General features: G+C 42.4%; 1 protein-coding gene across 1 annotated transcript in view; it reads left to right on the forward strand.

Annotated features, from left to right (window-relative positions):
- Positions 1-1401: 1401 nt before the first annotated feature.
- Positions 1402-18832, forward strand: part of HNRNPLL (heterogeneous nuclear ribonucleoprotein L like) — a 29978-nt gene continuing 12547 nt past the window's right edge. The window contains 6 exon segments of the mRNA XM_052781107.1: positions 1402-1743; positions 10291-10409; positions 11132-11369; positions 15704-15789; positions 18105-18201; positions 18306-18378. Coding sequence (XP_052637067.1) covers positions 1543-1743; positions 10291-10409; positions 11132-11369; positions 15704-15789; positions 18105-18201; positions 18306-18378 — 814 coding nt within the window. The 5' untranslated portion in view covers positions 1402-1542.

The raw sequence follows: 18832 nt of genomic DNA on the forward strand, positions 1-18832 counted from the left end.
AACAAAGCCAAATCAGATCCTGGGCTGCATCTACAGGGGTATTACTAGCAGGGATAGAGATGTGATCATCCCACTCCATTCTTCAGTACTTGTCAGACCGCACCTGGAGTACTGTGTCCAATTCTGGTCCTCACATTTCAAGAAAAACATGGACAGGCTGGAGAGGGTCAAAAGAGGGCCATGAAGATGATCAAAGGGCAGGGCAACCTGCCCTATGAGGAAAGACTGAAGGAGTTAGGTCTTATCTCCCTGCAGGACAGAAGGCTTGGGGTGGGTGCCTCATCACTATTCCAGTACTTAAAAGAGTGGCTATGAGTAGCAACGTTAATTTTTTTACAGTGAGAACAGCCAATCACTGGAACCCAGGGACATGGTAGAGTCCCCATCACAGGAGGTTTCCAAGATGCCACTGGACAGGGCGCTGGTTAATCCTGTCTAGGCTCCCTCCCATGGAAGGTTGGACCAGATGATCTTTACAGCTCCCTTCCAGCCTGGGCTGTTCAATGGTTCTACGATTCTATGCAGACAGGCATGGGCTCCAAGAGTCACCTTCAGCAACATCTCCCTGAGCAGACCCACCCGCTGTTCGCATTGCCAGCAAACAGACCCGTCTGTATGCAACGCAGTGCCGTGCTATGAGCACACACTGGCACCGTTAGAAACGGCAGTGCCAGTAACAGAGCCCTAGGGGGGACACGGACGGCTGTCCGGGCAGCTCACCGAGCTTGTAGGAAGCATATTTAGCGCGGTATATTGTTTCTCACTCGACGAAGACCGGACCCCGCCGGCCCACAAGAACGAGTGGACCAGCTTCCTCTTCACGGGCCCGGGGCTAACGGCAAGCTGCGGAGCTCACGGCCGTGCCTGAGGAGCAGCCTCACAGCTCCCTGAGCGCTCCGTGACCTTGGCAGCTCACAGCCGGGAGACGGGACACGCCGACCATGCCGCCGGACCGGCCGCTCCCCGCGGGTCGCTGCGCCGGGGCCCGCGCCTCAGCGCACCGTGGCCCCCCCCCGCCGCCTTTACCAGCCGGCGGCGCCGGGAAGCAGACAAAGGCGGTGGGGGCTGCGGGGGGAAGGCGGTCGGCGAGGAACAGGCTCGCAGGCCGGGGGCGCTGGGCCGGGCCCTCCGGAGCCCTCAGCGCGGCCTCCCGCGGGCGCACGCCCCCGCGGCCGCCGCCTCCCTGCCTCCCCCCGAGCCCTCAGACGAGAAAGAGCGAACGAGGGGAGGGGGCGGTGCCGAGGCGGCCTAGCAGCGCGGTGACGGGCACGCTCGCCGCCCAGTCGCTGCGCCGGCGGCGCTCGATGGGCATGCCTGCTGGCCCGTCTCCTCGGCGTCTTCGCCCCCTCCCCGACTGGGAGCCAATCGTGGCGTCGCTGGCCGGCGGGGAGGCGTGACCCGCTCCCGGCGCGGGGAGGGGCGCGTGCGGGGGAGCGGAGCGCAGAGCATCTTTCGGGCTCGCCGCCGCCGGGCTCAGTCCCCGCTCTCCTGTCGCCTCCCCCCGCCGGTAGCCGGGCCGTTCCCTCCCTCCCTCCTTCGACCATGTCGTCGCCGTCGTCCGGAGAGCGGTACGAGGAGGAGGAGGAGGAGGAGGAGGAGGACGGCGCCTACGAGAGCCAGGCCAAGCGGCTGAAGCCCAGCGCCGCTGCCGAGGAAGGCGAGATCGAGTACAGCGGCGCGGAGGAGAGCGAGAGCCGGCGGGACAAGCCGGCCCCGCCGCGCGGCGGGGGCTTCTCGGGCGGGGTGAGTGAGGGACGCGGGGGCCGCCGGGGGTGGGCGCGCCTGCCGTCAGGGGGCCGGCGGGGGAGGGGGCCTGCGAGCCGCCCGCCCCTTCCCGCGGGGCGAGGCTGGCGACGTCGTTCCCCCCCCCCCGCCTCCGTTTCCCCGGTGGTGGTGGGTGTGGGGGGGGCTCCCCCCGCTCCCCGTGGGGCGGCGGGAGGCGGGCTCCCCGCGGGGACGGCGGCTCCGGCCCCGCGGCCTTCCCGAGGCCGGGAGCCCGCCGGACCTCCCTCCCGGGCATGGAGGCGCTTCCGGTGGGGCTGCGCTTCTCCTCACCGGGGAGGGGGGGCGGGCACCGGGCTGGGTCCGGTCCCTCTCGCCTTCCTCCCCGCCGCAGGCGTGCGCAGCTTGCGCGGCTAATTGTCTGCGGCCGTAGTCGCCTGGAGGAAGGGACCGAGCTTGCAGTCTGCTACAGAGGCGTGATTTGGGTTTTGCAGCTCTGAGATTGTGTCTCTCTCCCGTGGGCAGGTTGTTGCCTTTTGGGATATTGCCACTGCAAGTTTTGTGCCTGCCCTGTTGCTGAGTGTAACTATAGAAACGTAGAGCAGGGGAGGAGAGCGAGGCGGAGGATTTCTTTCATCCTTCTGTTTTACCTTTTGTGTCTGGCAGCATACGGCGATAAGGCTGATCGTAAATGATCGCCTCCTTGTTAAAGTCGTTTGTATTTCTACTTGCTCCCTCCCCCACGAACAATGCTCATAAGCACGGTGGTTCCCTAAATTTTTTTGCTACGTACCTTTTATTCTTCATGAATTTGTATCTAAGTATCAGGATAGTCTTGGACTCCTGAATTTGGGCTGGCGATACTTTTGTGTCTGCTGTTTGATTTCTTAGCTAACTAGTTGTCTGGCTGATTGTAACCATTTTTCTTCTCGATGGCTCTTTCTCTCTGTTTCTCACTTGAAAAAGCCAGATCAAGAAAACATTGATTTAATGGCAGACCTTGAAATTCAGAATACCTCTGGTTCATGATTGCTTAAAAGGAACTTGCTTAGCACTGGGATAAGGTAATGAGAGACATTTGCTGTTACCATCTCTCTGTCAGTTAAACCTCTTGGTGGAGAGGGTACGTGCTAAATTAGTACAAAAGTCCCCCGATAAGTTTCAACAAAGATGACGCACCTCTGGAGAGAACTTTTTTTTAATTCTGTAGTTCTTGTGACAGGGCATCGTCAAGTCGCAGTCAAGGCTTGGCACCGTGCTCTGTCTTAAAGGCCAGTTCTGAATGAAATCCATATGCTTGCTGAAGTTATCTTGAAATTTTGTCACATAGGAGAGCTGGACATCATGCAGCGTTTCAGGTAGGAACAAGATACTGCTCTTGCCTTTCCTCTTTTCTGCAGTATTTTGGGAAATCAGCTAGTTCTTACTTTTTTTTTTCCTTCATTCTGGGTTCTGGCTCTGTTCATGTTGACCTTAGTATCTCCATTTATCACAGTTAATGTGCAGGACACACTGCCCTGCTCCTTTAGGTAATGAGAGCACAGAGTATGTCTGTAACTTTACATTTTGGATTTCATGGCATGTGCTCAGTCTCGTGAGTCAAGAAGCTGAAAGAAATGTGTGGCAAGTCAAGAACACGAGGATTTTTAGTCAGCTTGTGTCAGTTGCAGTGTGCCTCAAGGAGGTTCGTGGTCACCGACTCTGGTGATTTATTGGCAAAGCTGTATTCACAGGTCCACTATTGGAGAGGCAGAAGTTGTCTTGGTAAGAGAGATCAAACTAATTTCTTAAGAATAAGCTATAACATCAAGTGGATATATGAAAAATGAACGACTGAGTGCTTTTGTTAATAATTTTATGTGGGGCTTTTAACAGCATAATGCCAGGATCTATTCATTAGAGTTAGTTGATGTGAATTTTAGTTTTTTTTCTCTAATAGATTAAAAAAACGTGCAGGAAGCTTAATTATTCTGTGATATCTTACTCGTTTCTCTCCAGGGAAATGTCCCTAGCTTATAAAAGTTGTATGTGGCTCAGGGCAAAGACATATAAGATGAAGGTAGGCTGAGAGATGGGAAGAAGTGTTTAAGTGTCCTGGGCTGCTCAGAAGAGAGCAGTAAAAGAATAAGTGAAGATGAAGAAGGAGGAACTATAGGGAATGGGGAATTAGAAGGAGAAATGGGGAGAATGATGACTGGGATAGAAAGAGTGGTAGGAGTCTGGTAGCCTGACTGTTGTTTTATTTCCTAACACGCGTCCTAGAATTTCGGTGAACTGTACACTCATATGGATTATATGCTCTCTTTGTATGAAAGCTGTTTTGTGGTAGGACCCTGCTATCAGGTAGGTCGGGTCTCCCTGCTGGGCTATATTTATTATTGTGGCATTTTCCTGTTCCTCTGGGATTGTTTCATTGGGTTGAATAAGCTTTTCATGCCTCTAAGAGTTTGGGGGTTTTTTTGGTTGGTTGGTTTTTTGTTTTGTTTATTTTTTCCAATGCGTGCCTAGAAGTCTGTATGCGAGATCCAGATGGGGAAAACCAAGATTTATTTTGCTCTTCTTTTTCCTCTTTTCCATTCATGTGGACACTCCTCATAGTCCGGAGGTGTATCCTCTTTCTCATGGCTCATCTCAAGGCTGAGGAGCATGGAGAGCCAGGAACAGACCAGAATATTGACGAGGGGAGGGGTAGAAAGTGGTCTTGCAGAAGTATTCTGTGGGGGAGAGTATCATTTGGAAGAATGACTTTTACAGAGGCAGTGTTGAGTGGTGGTGAAGCCTTGGCAGAGGAGTCAGAATCATAGTGTAGCAGAGGGTCAGGACACTGGGAGAATGTGGATTAAGAGCTGCGTTTGAGGGTGTTTGGAGGGCCTTTCAGCTCCATCCCCTCCCCCTCCCTTAAATTTCAGTTTCATTGATTAACATTGTATTTATACAACCTGTATTTTCTGTAGCATCCACCTGCCTCGCTGTCTCTGACATGCCTATTCTTAAGTATTTCTGTGAAATAAGGAGGATCTATTATCCCTGTTCTTACAGTTGGGGAAGTGAGATGCGGTGTCTAAATATACAAACATAACAAGCTACCGCAAGGTAAGTTAGGGATGTGAACTTGCATCTTATCAGCTACTCTGCTGTAACTTCCTGCGTGCAGTGTTCTTGCTTTGTGGTAAATGGAAAGCAGCTCGCTTCACAACTCCGTTGCTTCATGTCTTTCACAGGCTGTTGCAGTAACAGTCGCTAGATGGCAATGAGTTCAGATCTTGACCTATTTTGCAGCGACTTGTTCATATATGTATTTCTTAAATGAAGTACATCCTAGAAATCGGTTATGGAGTAAGTGTAAATCATCTTCCCTCCTTTGTCCTCCTCCTTCAAAAAAAACAAAAACCAAAACATTACCTTCACGCTAGTTCTTCTTCCAACACCTTGGGTTGAATCTCCTGATGATGCTCTGTGTTGTGTGGGGTTTTGTTTTGGGGTGGTGTTTGTTTGTGTGTGTTTTTTTTTAAAGGGAGATTCAGATTGTGCTGAGCAGAGAGGAAAATAAACTAGAATAGAGTATTTCAGTTGGAAGGGACCTACAACAATCATCTAGTCCAACTGCCTGACCACTTCAGGGCAGATTGAGAATTAGCAGAAGGGGCCAGAGTGCAGGTATTCCGTTCAGTAGCAGTTGTATTCATTGAAAGGACACAGTGGTAGAGAGTGCTAGGAGGAGGTAAACAAGAGAAACGATACCCCAAACTCCACATGCAAAACAAAACTGAATTACCAGGTAGCCTTCCAGAATATGGGGTGTGATTAACCTTAACCCCCTCCTCCTGCCTAGTCTCACCCCCCCGCAGCCCCCAAAACCAACCAACCACCACCAACAAAAAAATCCAGGATATACAAAACTGGTATATTTCTTCTACTGCCATGGAACCTTAACTTTGTCTCGTTTGCTTGGTTTTTCTGAGACACTGTCTTCACTGTGTACTGGAAAAACTGTTGTCACTGCGAAGCTACAGGAATTCCAGGTGGCATGGAGAGAGGTGTCTCCTGTACCTCTGTAGGGAAGAGACAGAACGGCTCAACTCACGCAGGTGTGATCAGCAGGGGTAATGTATGACAGGGCAAGCAGCTTTAATGCCATCATCATGTAGTACAACCAGCAGTTGAGGAGTGTGCACGAAATGCTGCGTATCTGCTTATGAAAGTCTTTCCTCATCAGACCATCCTCGGTGGGCAGAGCTGAGATTATTGGGGAATGTGTTGTGTACCTTCACCTTGCCTTTATAATGTGGCAATTTTAGCTACCCTTGACATCCTGCAAGGCAGTTGCTTGCAGATCAGTCCATAGTTAGGCATTAATGAAGTTTTGGGTGCTTACATACCTAATAGCAACCTTGTGGGGCTTTCCCCCCCAGTCCTGTCATATTTATAAAAGCAATTTCAGAGCATTTAAGAGGGATGCAGTGAGAGGAAAAAGTTGAGAATGAATAAGATAATCTGAATGGTGAGAAATAAAATAACAGTATGTTTAGGTACCTGGGAGAGAGAGAGTATGAAGGAGAAGTGCCATCCTTTTGCAGTAAGGAGAAAAAGATGGAGGAGGTAAGCAGAGAAACGGTAAAGGAGCAGATGGTCCAAAAAAGGTAGTACAAACTAATAAAAACTAAGGTGAATATACTGACTGGAAAGTGTCTGGAGAAAGGATGAAGGACACATTTATGTGCAAATGGTGAAAAATTCTCTGATCTGGAATTGGTGAGCAAGAGAGACATCATCCTAGAGCCCGTGACGACTTTCTTCCTTTTCGGAATGGCAATTCGTAATTTCTTAGTAAGAAACCAGTGATGTATTTAAAATATTGTCTAGAACTATGTAGGTCACCAAAGAATGGATGTTAAAATGCTACAGCCGTTCTTTGAAGCTGCTTCTGTTGCAGTCTTACGTAAAGTAACTTGTTTGTGCTTCATCCGCTTGGTTATGTCAGCACTTCCCTTTGTGCCTCGGCTCTCTACAGAAGCTCGGTTTCAATGTTAAGCATTTTTATGTTCCTAGCTTCTTTCTTGAGGGAAACCCTTTCTGTCCTTGTTACTAGTCTTGAGCACTTAGAAGGGAAGTCTCTTTCCATCATCTGTTTAATAATTGCATTTTCTGTCTAGCTAATGATTCTTCAAGAAATTGTTACTGAGCTTTCAAAAACCCTTAAGCCATATATATTAATGGGTACAGCAGTAACGTTAGCTAATCTGTTCTCCTGGCTTTGGTGATGTCCAAGTGTTGTGTTGGAGTTTTGCATGGGGCTTTTGCGCCATCCTGGGAGTTGGAATTACTGAAAGATTCCTTTGTAAGTGGAGAAATGCTGTTAATGGTTAATCTGTATGTGAGCAGATGCTTTGATGTAACCTTTGTCTGTGTGCCATCTGTAGCACTTGTAGTTTTCAAGATACAGTGACTGTGAGATCTTGGTCAAAATCCTATGTTTTTCAGCTCTGGGAAGAAATTATGGCAGCAGTTGGATGAGTTGTATATGTTCTGATCTTAGCTGTGGAGATGCTTTACACTTAAAGACATGTTTGATTTTTCATGTGGTCTAGTGCTTTTATTTCTCCTTCTTTTAGAGGAAATCAAGGATTGTTCTAGATTTGTGTGATACTGCAGCTTGGTAGCTGCAAAACTCGTTTGATGATAATATGTATGTCTGCCCTTCATGAAGACTTTTTTGCACTCAAACATATGCCTGTGGCACATGTTTGTGTCTCTCACCAATATGCTCTATGAATGTTAGGTTGTGGCTTCCTGGCTCAGGACTGACTTACGCTTGGTTTTTGTGCTGCTGTTTACTGCTGCTCGTTAGAAACTGTTTTGACTAAAGCAGAGGCCCTCTGATTTGGCTATTTATAACCTCAATGGTTTTATCTATATAAATTAGTTTCTGAAATGCTATGTAGATAAGTCCTTAATTTCATGGCAAGTGACTGAGATTTCACTTTTTTGTGGGGGTTTTGTGGTTGGTTGGGTTTTTTATTATTTTTTTTTTTTATTCTATGCTTCTTGAGCATCTGCACAAGTTACTACAATAGCAGCAGTGTTACAACTTTGGATTCTTGCTAAATCTCCTACTAAACAACACCCTACTAAAGGATGCTTTCTATGTGGTGTTACGGGAGAAGGAAATTTGGCTTGGAAAGCCAAGTGTTGCTTTAACTACAAAAGAAAGCAGAATTTGTATTTGTTGATGGTTCTGAGAATAATTCCAGCTGCAGAAGTGTGGACACCTGTATATGTGTGTATAACTCATGTATAATGGATTTGAAGATGCAAGTATAAAAGTCTTAATTTTTGAGAGAGTTTGTACAATTAGAAAGATTTATATCTTCAGTAGGCAGGCTTAAATGAACTGCTAATAAATAAAAATACAAAGGGATATGCATGACAAAGAAACATGAACTGAAACTATAACAGAAGATTGACGTGGGAAGGGGAGGGAGAGAGAAATACCGTTCTGTTATGATCCACTCTGAAAAGCTTGACTTGATGTATGGGGGTGCTAATTAAGTAAGGTAGCTCTTCGTAATGAATCGTTGCCTCAGTGAGAAAATCATTGCTTGTTTTTGCCATCTGATTAGATAGAAATATTTTTAGGTGAGATTTCTTAAATGCATTAAAGAAAAGAAAACAAAAGAAGAGAAAATGCATACCCCTAGCATTAACTGGGATCTTCAAATAGTAACAAGTATGCAGGGCAATGAATAATTGATTTAATAACTTCTGATTGTTCTGTAGACTGTGAAGTAAAGGTGCCTGCTATCTTAGCACCTTAGAGTAATAGACTTTGCAGGAAAAACTGGTAATTATTGTAGTTTTCTTTTGAAGGTCTCCTTAGGTGCTTCTTTCAGCTTTGAAAAGTGTGTGTGTATAGAGAACATATAAGCCGAAAATAAAAACCTCTGTGTAGTTCTGTATCTTCTGCAATTGCCTAAGTGTTTGCAGTTCAAAGTATTAACCTTTTATGACTACTTTGATCACAACTACTGCTGTAGGCCTCAGCTGATTAATTCAGGATATATGGTATCTTATGCAAATATCACTAGTGGTGTTTTCCCACAATTGTCACAGCTCTCATTCAAAGAAATGTCTTCCCACTTAAAACTCTTTCATACTGCAAATGAATAAAACGTAAGCTAAGCGTAAAAAATTACACAGCAGTTTGTTCTGACATCTGACAAAGTCTGAAGTGCTGGCTTTTGGTTCAAACAGAATGGTCAAATCCCTGATTTAAAGAAAAAATACATAATTGTTTTGGGAGAGCTGTGTATGGAACACAGGAATTAAACATGCAAGACTCAATTTGTAGTTATCTGGAATGTGTTTTTCCTTGAATCTGTAGTTCAAACAGATGGGGAAGAGAGGAATGTCTGTACCAGTAGTAGCAATCATTGTGGTTGATTACTGGAGCTGAATGCTCCTTTGTGTTACAAATGAGAATCTCTCTCTAGTTTCAGAAGATGCTATACTACTTATGGAAAAAAGTGAAACATCAACAAGACTTGATCTGTTAGATAAACTCATTGATGTAGTTGCTAAATTTGAATACATCAACTTCACACTGCTGTAACATGTATGAAATTTGGGTGCTGGTAATTACAGTATATTTTAGTGTGCCCTTTATTATCTCTAATCTTTCTTTGATTATCTCTCATTATTGGCTTCCATCATTTCATTCTTTGTTTTTTTTTACCTCCGTGTCTTACAATATATAAGGTAAATTTCAGCCCTACTTCAGGCTTTGCATGGAAAGATGAGCTGGTTCCAACTCGAATTCTTCAGTCACACAGAACTGAGACTGTCTGAAGTCATAGCAGTAGCTCTGAAAAATGTTCACAGTGGGAATTCTGTGTGCTGATGTACAACAGCTGAATCTGTTAATGGTAGTCAACCTTAGGGTGAAAAGAGAGAGCATGCCCATATGTACAGAAATTGTGAGTTTTAAAAAACATGTATGAAGAGTGTTCAGAATTAGGAGGGAGGTTGGGTTTATTTCAAGTATAGTTTGGAGCTGGCATTTTCTTGCATTGTGGGGCACAGGTCTGCATACATTAGAAAAATACTAAGTTTTCATTCAGTTTACTGATGGCCCTTATTTGTTCTTGCTTTTTTATCCCCCCAGCCTGTCTGAGGCAAATGCTGGCATAAACAAACAGGAAGAGTGTCAGAAATATTTTAGCTATTGTGCATGTCCAAGTATTATTTTTTTTTATGCTTTCAATGAATAGGGTGGAAGACCTCCTGCAATTCAACCAAGTGTTAAATAGACATTTTTTATATTAGAAAATTCTTGCCTGTGCAAACTCAATTAATTAAATCTGCAAAGCATTTTATTTTAAGTAGATTTCAGCAACTGAACTTGGCAACCTGTTTGGAAAGAAAATTTAAATTATTTAAAATATGCTTGGATTGTGCATTTAGATGGCTGCTTCTGGACCCAGTGTAGTGTCTGCCAAATATTTAATTTTAGTTAATGATAGCAATATTCCATGTTCTGTGTTGAATTTTAAAATGTCATTTTGTTGCTAGGATGCTGGGGGAAGTCATCACAAAGTCTCTGTTTCTCCTGTCGTCCATGTCCGAGGGCTGTGTGAATCAGTTGTGGAAGCAGATCTTGTGGAAGCTCTTGAAAAGTTTGGAACCATATGGTATGTCAAGCAGTATAAAGTAATGTCTCTGGACAAGCTGGGAGCATTATTTAAAAGTCTCTTGGACCTCTTTAAATAAGTTATGATAGCCATTTGAAATCCAGAACTTAGTAAAGCATAAAGATTTTCTAGCTGTGTGAAGATTCTGTGTTTCTGTATGTGGCAAGTGTGGTCAAGCAGAGTTACGCTGTCTGCATGCCCTAGTGTCTGCGATCAGACTTCAGTGGCACAGCTAGTCCTGGCCTTAATATGAGCTGTAGCTAAACTGAGTTGCAGAACAGCGCGAGGGTGGTTGTCATGATATGAGTGAATATGCCAAAAACAAGGATAGGCCACAGAGCAGATGATGCTTTTTCCTGTGGTTTTGTATGGGAGCAGTGCTTGTGGTATGGTAGGACCTTCAGAATGAGATGGTTACTCAGAGAAAGTAAGTTAGTAAGTCATTAACTGTTGTATTGGTTGAATGGTTTTATGCATTAAACCATTAAACTTTTTGAGGAAAAGAACTGCTTATTACTTATCTTATAGCTGCATTTCTTTGTTTTGTGCAAATGCTTTAGAAATGTGTTGACTGGGTTTGGGAAGCATGAGCAGGGAGATCTACCTTCCTTTGATGTCCTTGTTAGGAATTGTTTAGAAAAAACACAGATGGTAGTTATGGGACTTTGGAGTTGTTTTGCGTAAGCTTATAGGAAAACTTACTGTAATGTTTCTCTCACCAGCTATGTCATGATGATGCCATTTAAGCGCCAGGCTCTGGTGGAGTTTGAAAACGTAGAAAGTGCGAAGAAATGTGTAACGTTTGCAGCAGATGAACCTGTATACATTGCTGGACAGCAAGCCTTTTTCAACTACTCAACAAGTAAGAGGATTACTCGGCCAGGGAACACTGATGACCCATCTGGTGGAAATAAAGTTCTCCTGTTGTCAATTCAGAATCCTCTCTACCCAATTACAGTGGTATGTTTCTTTTTTTTTTTTTTTTGTTGTTGTTAAATAAAATAATAAAAGGCAGGGAGCAGCAATCTGTGTTACATTATTTCTGTTGTGTACTATTTGTTAAAATTGTACACTGTTAATTTGAGTTAGGAGTTAAATTCATCTACCAAAGCTTTACACCATCTTCACATAAGTAACATGCATGTTCTGGAAAAAACGTTTTTCGAGGTGATTAAGTCTTGTTGTACAGATATTTTGCAATGCATTTGAAGACTTCAGTGGTCAGGATTTTGAAATGTTTAAGTTGCTACATGCTTCTGAAATATTTCCAAATGTGTTGCCACAACATCAGGAATGTCATTTAGCTTTTAGGTTCTGAGTGGTGTATGTTTAAATAGCCAAGTAGTTTTTCCAGTAGGAGGGGTTATTGTATAGCAGTCCTTTGTTTTTAAGTATTTCCTTTGTGGAAAGTTGAAACCTTCATCTGTTGATGATCAACTCCAGTTTGATGGAATCTTCCTCACTTTTATTTGGGCTGATACATTTTACTTTTCAGTATTTCAAGTCATACCACATATACAGTTGCACCCTAATTTATTGCCATCTATTTATGGCACGTGCATGTTTTTTTAATGATACAGATATTTTTTGCTAGCATTTAAGAATGCATGTTTTCTCATGCATTGAATGCTTATATTTTTCATAAAGATTTTATAGCACATGAATTGCACAGGAATATTTCAGGAAAAATTTAAAAAGTCTGCTTTAAGCAGACTTGTAATACTGTGATACAAGCATAAGTTACTTGTTCTTAGTGAAATACATAGGATAGTATGGATCAATCAAAGTGGGTTGTGTGGAACCACATAACTTAATGCAAGTACTAAGTTTTGTTTAATATGCCGTATATTATGTTAGAAAATTGATAGAAGCTTAGCATTCCTGAAATTACTTCAAGTAGTCAGTTCCATATCATGCTTTTTGCTTCACTGTGTTGTGAATATTGGTAGGTTTTTGCCTGTTTCATTAGTGGATGATGAATTTTCTTTCTCCTGTCAGTTTTCTTTATAGAAAAGCATGGCAAGGTATGAGTTGCTTTTTCATCAGTGTTTAAAAATATACCTGCTTTGAGCTGTGTGAACAAATCCACTAAGTTAAAGTATTCTTTGCATGTGACTACAATAAAAATTTTGGCAACTACGTTTCATTCATGCATTTTAAATTTGGCTTGCATAAGCAGCTGAGTCGAACGTAGATGCTTGAGGAAACTAGTAGCAGAAGCATCGTTCTGGGCTAGGAGAGTTTCATGGAAATTCTGAGGATGAAGCCTCTAGCACAGTAGCTCCTTTTTGAAAACAAACAAGCAAGAAATACCTGCCTGCCCCCAACCTCTTCCTTCCCACTGCCCCCAGCTGTTTGCAGACAGATTTCCAAAATTACTTGCAGGCGTCAGAGCTTGTTGAAGGTAGCGTAGACTAGTAGAGTCATAGCAGCTGGGAAGTGCAGTTGTACCCTAACAGCTAGGAATGTGATGAGAAAAATAAAAATTTTGCGCTTGGCCAACGGGTTGAAGAAACAGTTAAGAATGTCTCAGGCAGTCTGCGTTACTAACCTCCCCCCCCAAACAAACAAAAAAACCCACCAAAAAACCACAAAGCCCAACACCACCTCTTCTTCTTCAACGCATTTCTCTCCTTAAATTTGAACTACGGTTGGGTGAAATAGATGAAAAATTGCAACCAGTTTTAAGTGGCAAGTCTAAATAACTGCAATAAACTGTTCCATAGTTCTTAAGAGCTTTTCTTTCAAAACAAGATACAGTTTTTGCATAGAAATTGGTGTACTCAAGGGCATCTTGTGGAAAAAGCTAAATTGTTCTAAAATTTTGCTGCAGCTTATTTCCTCCATTACAATTGTGACCTGCTTCTTTCCTAGCAGAATTTTTTTAGAAGGGTGTGGTAGTGAAGGGCAAGTTAACTGTCTTTAATTCTTAATTGCTTTCCACCCCTTTGTGATGGAGGATTGGTGTTTTGAAAAAGTTTTGCCTAAGGTGTCGCATACAGGTCTTTGAAGTTCTGTCTCCCAGTTTCCTTATCTGTGGGCAGAACTTTGTCAGGCATTTGTCCGTAAGAACAGACAAATTTGTCTTGTTGAAACAGACTTTCTCAAAGTGACTCTGCTGCTGCAGTTGTTACTGTCTGTTCAGCTATACCTCTGCTGTTGCCTTTTAGTTCTCGCTTACCTTCTAAATCTTCTGTACATGCATGAGGAAGATGTGGTATGCCTTGGCAATTGAAATGTTTTAAACTTAACTGTCAACTTCTTCTGAGATTAGGTTGCTACACCTCCTTTTTTGTGATATTCTAGTAAGTACATAATGCTAGTGTTAATTTTTTACTTTAAATATCCCATGTTACTGTACCTTGTGAATTGCTTGCTTGATTTGGTAATCTAAAGTAGCTGAATTAAAACAAACAAACAAAAAAAAGTTGTGTGTGCCTGCTGGCTAATGACACTGATGGCATTTTGAGTAAGAGTTTACATTTTGAAAGACAACTTTTTTTTTTAATTAAGTGGCTGTGAAGAAATCTTTTGAGAGACAAATTGTGAAAAATAGTCATATGCCTGAAAATAAATGTCACCTGGAGCTGGAAAGTTTTCAGGACTCTCTTCTCCCAAACAAGAGGAGATGGAGGGCAGCTGTTTTTGCTATTGAGTGTGCATAGAAAATACACCTATAAATGATGTCATAAGTCTTATTTTTTAGGGGTTCAGGCTGCTTGAATCCTTTCTAAAAATGTCCGTTCAACTTCTGAAAATCTTAACATTGACCATCTCCTCTGCTTGCTTCATTTAGCTACGCAAAACATTCACTAGTGTCTGGAGCAAGGCCCCTGAGCATGGACAATATTTTTGGTTTGTTTTGGTTGGGTTTTTTTGTTGTTTGTTTTTGGTTTGTTTTTTTTTAGTGGTAATATGCCAGTATATTAAAGCTTATGGTACTTTATATAAGCCAGGAGTTACGCCACTGCAGCTGTAGCCAGCAATAAGACATCCTCTTTTTCTAGTTTCTTCTTGTGTATGTGGGGGTGTGTTTGTTTTGTTTTTAAGAAATCCAGCATGCACCCCACCACTTTGCCTCCCAATTCCTCTGCTATTCTGCAGGACATAATAATAAATACTGTATCTACTTCCTTTCCCCCCCTCTCCTTCTTGTCCCCCAAATAAACCTGAGGACATACACTAAGATCTTGGAATGAGCACTTTGGAAGTATTTGGTTTAGATAGAAAGGAAGGAAAAAATAGATTGTGGTAGACTGTTTCACTGAGCATGCCTTCGCTTGCTAGGTTTAGCTATGAAACTGGCTGTCTAGTAAAGCTTATGTGCTTTTCAGCTGTTTGAACATGATCTAACAGGTGAATTGTTTCAAGAAATCACAGTCCTGTTTGTTCAGGTTCTCAAGCCTGAGTCTCGGGAATTCTGAGTATGGGTGTATAATCACTCTAAACTTACTTTTCTTGGCCGGATTCATGCTGGAGACTAGTTTCTGGTACCGTGATGTCAGAATTGTTGTGTGTAAATGACTGTTCTTTGAGATTGCTCCTAGCACATCATAAGCCTGGCCTGATGTGCAGTAAGGCGAGCTTTTCTTGTTACTGTTTGGTTCCCCTGCAGCACTGAAGACGGTCTTGAATTTTATTGGTTCCTTGTAATATAGACAAATGCTGGTGAAAGCAGAGTGTTAACAATGAGTTTGCACGAATCCAGTGTTTCCTGTCAGAAACTTTCTCTGCCTTAAGTGGAGAAGCACAGTAACCACTTGCAGTGTGTTTGATTCAGGTGAATACGATTGAAAATCTCCTTTTGATAAGCTACCTAAGCTTAAATCATGGACTACCCCTGATTACTCTTCTGAAAATGAACATGAAAAATTAAAAAAAACCCTCAGCTGCTAGAGTCTTATGAAATGAAATGTGCTATAACTACAGTGTCATTTTGTCTCTCTTTGCTTTGGTAAAACTACTGCAGTGCATGCTTAAAAGGGAGCACAGCTTGAGACATGGATGCAATTATTGGGTTTTAACACAGTTGAAGATACTTGTTAAACTAATGTTTGCATGAGTACTTCTTATAGAAGCTTTCCTGTTTTTCAGATTTGACTGCCTGTACTATATTAATCCATAAAAGTGCTAATCATGAATGTATAAATTGTATAGAGAAAATTGTAAATGAAAAGTTAACAAGCCTTTTCTCTGCTCTCTGGCATTTAAATGCCAATGCAAGAAAATGTTCTGTGGACCTAAAGTGTTTGAAATTTCACATCTGACTAAAGTATTTCTTTCTTCTTTCTTAGGATGTCTTGTATACTGTGTGCAACCCTGTTGGAAAAGTTCAGCGCATTGTTATATTCAAGAGAAATGGAATACAAGCTATGGTTGAATATCCTTTCTGAGTGATTTTTTTTTTTTTTTTCTGTAGGTTCTTGACTGCAGATGGGATTTAACATGAGAATGTCAGAAAAATACTGTGTAATTTTGAGACCAATTTTTTTTTTAATTTCTATCTAAGACGTGGTAATTTCCAATTTCTCTGTGTCTGTAAGACAGAATAGCACTTAAACATTTCATCTTTATAGGAAAATGACAGTGTCAACAGTGGTCTTGATAATGATGTTTATAAGTGGCCCTAAAGCTAATAATTGCAGACAGGAAATATGTCATAGATATGACAGTGCATTATACACAAAAGTTTCATGGCTTCTGCCTGTGTTGATACTCAGGAAGTGGGTAAGGGATTGCAGAGGTGCAGTTTGACTTCTTCAGACTCTTCTAAAATAGTTCTAATATATACTGCTTGGTTTATTATTCTGGCTTTAATAAAGCACGAGACCAACTTAGGCCTCCTTGACGTGTTTATCATGTGTTGAGGAAATTCCCTCCTCTGTTATCCTACTGTTTACTGTATTTGTAGCATTAAGTTGTACATGGGATGAATGTTCAGAGTTGTTGATGTGTTACTGTGGTTTGCAAAGTCCAAAGTCTGATATGGTTACGCCTTAGTTTATAAAACTCTGATAGCCCTCTTCACAGAGACTGATTACTCTCCATTTCCAAGCTGTTATCTGGACAAAATTGTACCAAAATATCAAATTCTTCTGTGATTTCAGATGCTACTGATGTGGCAGGCTTTATTAGTGGGTCGCTTCTGTAACATATGACTTAACCGGTGGCTGCACTGATGATTTGCCAGGCAAAAAGAATTATCCTAACTTCCATAAAAGCAAACTAATTGCTGTTTATCTATGTAGAAGACTTAAACTGTGCGTCCTAACAGACAGTATTTTGACTTACTATGATAGTGTGTCGAGTTTGTGGTAAGTGGTGTTGCCTGGATCAGATTACTTGTATAGTTGGAGGTTATTCTGCATCTTGTGAAAGATTAGGGAAGTTCTGGGGAGGATCCTGCACATACTCTGAAACTGCCATACTTCTGTCCTTTGAATTGAAATCTGCAACATGCCTTTCATTAAAAACAAAAACAACCAGCAATTGAAAGGAAACTCACAAATGTGAGCAAAGTAATGCAGCAGTTTGGGGTGGGGAAGTGAGCTTCAAGACAAGCCTTGTTTGAAAAGTTCAAAAATTTACTCAAATGTCAATGCTAATTGCAGTACCCATTACTTTTGCAAATGTGCTCCCACAGTTCTAGCCAGTGTCAAACGATTTCTTAGAGGCCTGGGAAGCTTAACTTTTCTCACTCTTAAATTCCACAGTGAACCTACATCATGTTGGAAGAAGTTGGGCTGCAGGAATGTGGTAAAACACAAGGGATATGCTATTGATACAGACTACTTCAAAAATTTCACTAAATTGTATCAAAGGATGGTGCAAAATGTCTGGTCTGCTGCAAGGTTTGGGCTTTCTGACACTGTATGTTTTTGAGTATGTATGAGATTGTGGATTGCCACGTGCCAAGGCTCAGGTACATTTTTGTGCTAGTCACAGAACTAATCTTGGTGTGTATGAGGAGGATATGAAATAACCTGTATGTTGGAGCCTGGTACTTGCATCTGCCTTGAGCAGTGGATTTAAAGCAATCTGCGTGTTGTATTTTTTGATGCAAGATGATTGTTTGTTCATTCAAATTATCTCTGAGTTCTGTGGTTTTATTTGGCTAACAAGCTGAAAAGGGCGTACTCTTTCCTAGTTCTTTTTGCTGTAAAGTAACTGCTGAGTTCATGTTCTCCCTATCCACAAGTCTCTAGCTAATGCTAGCTGTGAGAAGGGATGCATTGTCTTAAGTCATACCTTCTCACCCCTGAGCTCTGATCACTTCCCAAATGATGCAGCTTGAACTTTACCTTCAAATTTTCCCTTCAAATATTCTCTAGGCTTGCTGGTAACTTTCTGTGTCCTCTGATGAAAGTTACTAAATCCACCAGGATATCCCCTTTCAAACGGCCTAAGCTCAGAGCATGAATAAAGCTTGCATCTTTATAATCCACACTGAAGAATTTACTAATTTATATAGAATGGTGTCATCATGTGCTACTTGCGTCTCAAAAACAGGTGCTTAACAGAAGTTGAACCCATATATATATACACTTGTTGGGAATTTTATATTAAAGTCTGTATAGAGTTCTTGTAAGGCATACAATAGTGAAATATCTGTAGGCTACAAAAATAAAGCCATATCAGCAGAAAGCGACATGAATGAGACACCTGGTGAAAAGAAAACCTTAACATGATGCGTATGTTTGAATCAGTGTTTTGTGCCCAGAAGGCGAAGGCTGCGCTCAATGGAGCAGATATCTATGCAGGATGCTGCACACTAAAAATTGAATATGCAAGGGTAATGCTTGGACCTTCTCTTTTAATTTTACTGGAAAAAAAAAAAAATATATATATGTATGTATATATCACTTAACCTTTTTCACTTTTACTTTGTTTGAACAGCCAACTCGACTTAATGTCATTAGAAACGACAACGATAGTTGGGACTACACTAAGCCGTATCTGGGCCGACGAGGTAGGTTTTCGTATGTTATCGCTGTAGATGTTTGACTGTACTAATGACAATCCTTTATACGTGGTCAGGCTGTATGGCAATAGTCATTTCAAAGCAAGCCAGTGCTGCTGAAGGCTGTGTTCACACGCCAGGGAAGTAACCCTGAGCCCTAGGGCCCCCTACTGCCGTGTGCTTGAGCCACTTAGTTCAACAAGGAGCCCACACCTGCAAGCACCTTCGCAGTTCTCAAGGACTTGCATTTCTCCAAGCAGCTCTCTCTCTTTGGAGGAGAGGAAACCTGGTACAGACTATTCCTTACAAACTACAAACTTGCACACTGCTTCTCCTTCGAAAGGACTCTTTTCCCCTATGTTGGACGAGGCATTAAGAAGGATAGAGGACTTCAGCAGGCTGACTCTACACTTCATCATGCACCACATCGGCATCAGCAAAAAAAACCAAACCAAACAAACAA

This window comes from Harpia harpyja, chromosome 3 (assembly GCF_026419915.1).
Source record: "Harpia harpyja isolate bHarHar1 chromosome 3, bHarHar1 primary haplotype, whole genome shotgun sequence".
NCBI lineage: Eukaryota > Metazoa > Chordata > Aves > Accipitriformes > Accipitridae > Harpia > Harpia harpyja.